The sequence below is a fragment of the Lactuca sativa genome, chromosome 6, assembly GCF_002870075.4.
Source record: "Lactuca sativa cultivar Salinas chromosome 6, Lsat_Salinas_v11, whole genome shotgun sequence".
Lineage (NCBI taxonomy): Eukaryota > Viridiplantae > Streptophyta > Magnoliopsida > Asterales > Asteraceae > Lactuca > Lactuca sativa.
Window position 1 is genome coordinate 149467932 of NC_056628.2, and position 5103 is coordinate 149473034.

The 5103-nt window shown below is 36.5% G+C and overlaps 1 protein-coding gene across 1 annotated transcript; it reads right to left on the minus strand.

Moving 5' to 3' along the window:
• Window positions 1-1364: 1364 nt before the first annotated feature.
• LOC111898773 (uncharacterized) lies at window positions 1365-3598 on the minus strand. The gene is made up of 6 exons (XM_023894649.3): window positions 3389-3598; window positions 2510-2576; window positions 2354-2418; window positions 2191-2280; window positions 1978-2108; window positions 1365-1876 (listed from the first exon to the last, which is right to left on the minus strand). Exons 2-6 carry the CDS (start codon window positions 2574-2576, stop codon window positions 1645-1647), a joined length of 585 nt encoding a protein of 194 aa, XP_023750417.1. The 5' UTR covers window positions 3389-3598; the 3' UTR covers window positions 1365-1644.
• Window positions 3599-5103: the final 1505 nt, after the last annotated feature.

Below are 5103 nucleotides of genomic sequence, written 5' to 3' on the forward strand. Positions count from 1 at the left end.
TCACAATTCTACCTCCAACCAACATCATCAACTACCATACTATTTAATATATATTTTTTTTCTATTTTATCGTTTCGAGAGTTTTTTTTTAAAATGACAAAATTGCAAGTTTGGTCCCTGTAGTATGTCAAAAATTGGATGTTTGGTCCAAAAATTTTTGGGATTGCACCGGTGGTCCAAAAAGTTTGATTTGTTGTGGAATTGGTCCAAAGGCTTAACAGCCGTTTGTGCCCTTTGTTAGTGTGAGGGTATTTCTGCCCAAAAGGATTGATCTTGTAAATTATTTGTCAAATAAGGGTAACTTTTGAATAAATTAAATTAAAGTTTGATTCCACTTTGACTTTTGACTGGTCAAAATAGGAATCTGATTTGAAAGTGGTCAAGGGATTTTTTTTTGTTCGTCATTTGATCGATCGTCAAGTGGAACGCAAAGGAAATGAATACATAACACGAAGGGAAGAACGCATGCATAATCGATTAGGAGGAAGAGGAGATTGGAACGGGAATGAACCAAAGGCAGTCAAGAAGAACGCACACGAAATCAGCGAATGTTCAATCGTTCTTTTGGCTGAAGGAAGGGATCCGATGGCTTCTGATTTTTCATTGATTGATTCGCAATCGGTGATGGCCTCTGGGATTCGACTTAGGCCGAAGAAGAGGAAGGGAAAAGAGGAGGCAGCGAGGGGTGTTAGGAGGTGGTAGTCGACGAAGAGAGACAACCGCGCCTATTAGATCAGCCCTCGCAGGATAAGAAATCAATCAAGGAGGCCACCGGAGAAACCCCCTCGCCATCACTGTTGTTGACAACAGCCACCATCGAACCAGTCTTCTACTTTCGTTTTCCTTTTCCTTGTCCAAACAAGCCAAGCACAAGTGGTGCCCTCCATGGGATCGGCAACTGTTGCTGCTTTCATTCCCATTTCTTCTCCGATCAGACACGAAGGTGAATAACCCCTCCTCCATCGTTTGTGTTACAGGACCAAAACAATCATCGATTTTTGATTGCTTCCGTTCGTTCCTTCTTTCTTAATCTGATGAAGACAGAGTCTTTTCCCCTAGTTTGTTAAGACGATGACCGTGTTGGTCCCTTTACCCAAATTTTGTATCAAATTGGCAAAACCAGTCCCTCTAGTTGTAGCTTTAAATTAAAATTAACCACTCGACATAAATCTTTTCAAAGCATGTCCTAATTTAATAAGATTTTAAAAGAAGATGTGTGAATTGACAGAAACACCTTCACACTAACAGAGGGCACAAACGGCTGTTAAGCCTTTGGACCAATTCCACAACAAATCAAACATTTTGGACCACCGGTGCAACCCCAAAACTTTTTGGACCAAACATCCAATTTTTGACATACCACAGGGACCAAACTTGCAATTTTGTCTTTTAAAATACAAATTCAAACACAGAATTTGTGAACATGAAATCCACATTCGATGACATTCTACACAAACATAACCAAAATACCGAAAACATGACACTAGCCCAATACAAAATCTGGATAGATCTATATATACATCAACATTCAAGACTAGTTTTTTTTTTTTTTTTTTTCGATTAAAGCATGATGTGGCAATATTTTGAAGAAATGGAAAAAGCATGAGAAAGAAGAAATAGAAAATGAAGAAAAGTATTATTATTCTAGTAGTTATATGATCTGGTCCACGGGGGTGTTGGCCTTTGCTGGGCATGAACACCTCCACCTGTTCTTCTTGTGTTTGTGTTATTGTTTTGAGATAAAACCTTCATCCTTTGTTCCTTCATGTTTGCAAATAAGGAATCCAATGTCTGAGGCCTTTGCTTTTGCTTTTGATTTGCCACCTTCTTCACTTGCTTTTGATTTGCAACACCCCTATTCTGTACACTAGCCCCCCTGCATATCAAACCAAATTAACAACATTTATAATCAGATTATTGCAGCAATAAGTAAGAGATGAAGTACAACTTGTTATTAAAGAAAAACAAACAACTTGCCTTGGTCTATATGAAGTCATTGGTTGATTCCTCATGAAGTTTCTACTGCGAATAGGAGCTTTCCTAGCAGCTTCAACTGCTAGAGGGAATTGGTTACCCTGAAAGCTAGTTCTCCTCTGAGAAAGAACACCCTGATAATCATAAACAAAAAGGCTCAATCATCATGGACAAAATATGTTATAAGTCTTATGAGTTTTATGACATGACAAACACCTGTCTAAGGGAGGATCTTGTGTCCATATAGCGGTGTAGCTTCATTGATTTATCTTGAACATCATTGTTTGTAAATTTATGATTCTTATTCTGCATCAAATCAAATGCCAATTAATAAATTATACAATATAGGAGAAATCTCAAAGATGGAAGAGACTCTTACAGGAATTCTTTGTTTCTTGGTTTTATTGGTGCCAGATCCAGTCTTGGACATTTTAATGATATCATCTAGCAAAAAGAACAGACACATCGAGTTTAGTTTAATATAAAAACCTTCAACTGCAAGGAAAAGATATTGATGTGCTGAATCTATTTCTACCTAATGACATGTCCATTTTCTTCTCTGTCATTGCTATTGCAGCAGTTGTAAGGGGCTTTGTAGCCATCTGCAGAAATTCCATCAGACATTTAATGTTGAGAAATTAAGACCAAAACTTATGTGTTTACATGTGTACACCCGTGACATACTGAAGCATCAAAGATTCAATTGTGGATCTCTTTCAAATTCCCTATATGAAAGGCATCATTCACACCCCGCTCCCGAGTTCCACTTGAAGAGAGAAAAGAAAGGAAATGGGAGGAAATGAGAGGAAAGCAAGAGAAAATGGTGCTCCCGAGTTTCATTAAAGGTACCTTTCCTCCCGATTTGGGAGGATTTGAAAAGAAACAACAAAATGTTTAACTTACTTCCATTTCTCTCACCGGGAGCACAAATGACAATTTCTTTTTCCTTTCTTTTCTCTTCTTTTCCCTCCTTACTTTCTTTTCTCTTATCTTCTTTTCTCTCCGATAAGCCCATGGCTCAGAATCAACAAATCACCATGCTTTTTATAACATTGCAAGATGGGAAACAACTAGAACCAAAGATAAACGCTTGTTGGCATAAGACTAGTACATCTTCTCAAATTCGATGTCAAATTTATAAAGAATTAGCGTTCTCGTGTACTGTTACTTGTCAGATAGAGCACACGAACTAATGCTATCAAGCCAAAACAAATTAAAACCCAAATTTACACAAATAAACCGTTCAAGTTCAATCAATTCACCGCAAAACCTTTCTTTTCTCAATAAAACACGTCACAAAAATGTAAACCACGCCAAAACAGTTCCCAGACAGCAGTACGAGAACCGCATATCATCCATACAAACACACCGAAACAGATTTATACCAGAACCACAAAGAGCTAACGATTGTTACCTAATTCGATGGGGGAATTTGACGGAGGTGCGTTTGATTGCAGATTGTGATTCCGGTTTCGATTTCCGACGCCTTTGAAAACGATGAAGCGACGAAGGGAAGGATTTTAGGGTTTTTGAGAAACCTTTGCGAGGAAGGAATGATCATATGATGAAAGAGAGAGCCGCGTATAATAATTAGGGGGACGATTGACGGACGTGAAATCAAATTAAACCGTCAGGTTAAATTCGGAGCTTCACTTTCAAGTCCGCCCACGTGAACACTTCTGCAGTTCTTCTTCAAGTTGATATCTAAAAAAGAGTTAAACTACAAAAATGGTCAAAGTGGTTCCAAGGAAATACTGTAACATCGAATTTTGTTGCATGTATAGTTCATCTGGTTTTATTTTGATTTGTATGACTAACATATTTAAAAATAAAAGAACATTGTAACCTTTTTTTTTCTTTTTTATATTTCATTGTCTTTGTTAATGTTGATTTTAAAGTAGTCATATAAAAATAAAAATAATAATTATATTTGGTTTTATAATTATTTAGTGTATATATATATATATATATATATATATATATATATATATATATATATATATATTAATTTAATTAAATTTCAAATTTTGATAATTGTTTACAATTTAACTATTTTACCATGTAGGTGGGTCACCAGCAAATATAAAGTTTTTTTTTTAAAGGATAATGACTTAAAAAGATAATATATTTTTTGATTTGTACACATGTGGTCACTGAGTTTTTTTTTTCGTCCACATTTACCCCTTCAAACTTGTTAAAATGTACACATTTAGTCCTTATGATCGGTTACTCTAGGTTAGCCGGTAAAAATGACTTAATAGGGTAATATATTTCTCACTTTGTACACATTTAGTTCTTAATATTTTTGTACACGTTTAGTCCTTAATATTTTTGTATACATTTAGTTCTTAATATATATTTTATAACAACTCTGTGAATGATTTTGTATCTGATTATATGATTACAGAGGAGAATCAAACAATATATATACAAAGATTTCACTCAACTGATTCCTAAATATTAGGTAAAGCTATCGACTAATTTAGTTTACATGTGGGACTTATGTACACGTGTGTTTGACAAAGTAATGTACACGTGTGTTTGACAAAGTAAGAGTACCGTTGTCACCCCCCTGCAAGCTCATGGGCAGAACGCACTTGAAGCTTGTGTCGAATGGATGTGAATCGATCCTTGTGCAGAGGTTTCGTAAAGATGTCAGCAACTTGATCAACAGAGGACACATGTGATATCTGTAATTGTCTGGATTCAACTTGCACGAATGAAATGGAAATCGAGTGCGATGTGCTTAGATCGAGTGCTGATTACAGGGTTCTTTGTCATGAAGATGGCACCCACATTGTCGCAGAGAATTAACGGACAATTGAGTTTTGGAGCGTGTAATTCTTGAAGTAACTGTTTGATCCAAATCAATTCTGCTGAGGTATATGCTAAAGAACGATACTCTGCTTCCGTGCTTGAACAAGCCACGGCGCGTTGCTTGCGAGAGGTCCAGCTAATGAGGTTGGAACCATGGTAAATTGCAAACCCATATTGGGATCGACAATCATCTTTATCAGAAACCCAACCTGCATCTGAGAAAGCTAACAGCTGAGTCTTGGTGGTGGGTGAAAAGTGTAAGCAATGATCACTGGTGCCATTTAGATATCGTAAAATTCTTTTGACAGCTTG

Coding starts and splice junctions, on each gene's coding strand:
- LOC111898773 (XM_023894649.3), bottom strand. CDS start 2,576: ATGGCTACAAAGCCCCTTACAACTGCTGCAATAGCAATGACAGAGAAG. Junction 2,419..2,509: donor GAAAATGGACATGTCATTAG/GTAGAAATAGAT, acceptor TCTTTTTGCTAG/ATGATATCATTAAAATGTCC. Junction 2,281..2,353: donor CCAAGAAACAAAGAATTCCT/GTAAGAGTCTCT, acceptor GATTTGATGCAG/AATAAGAATCATAAATTTAC.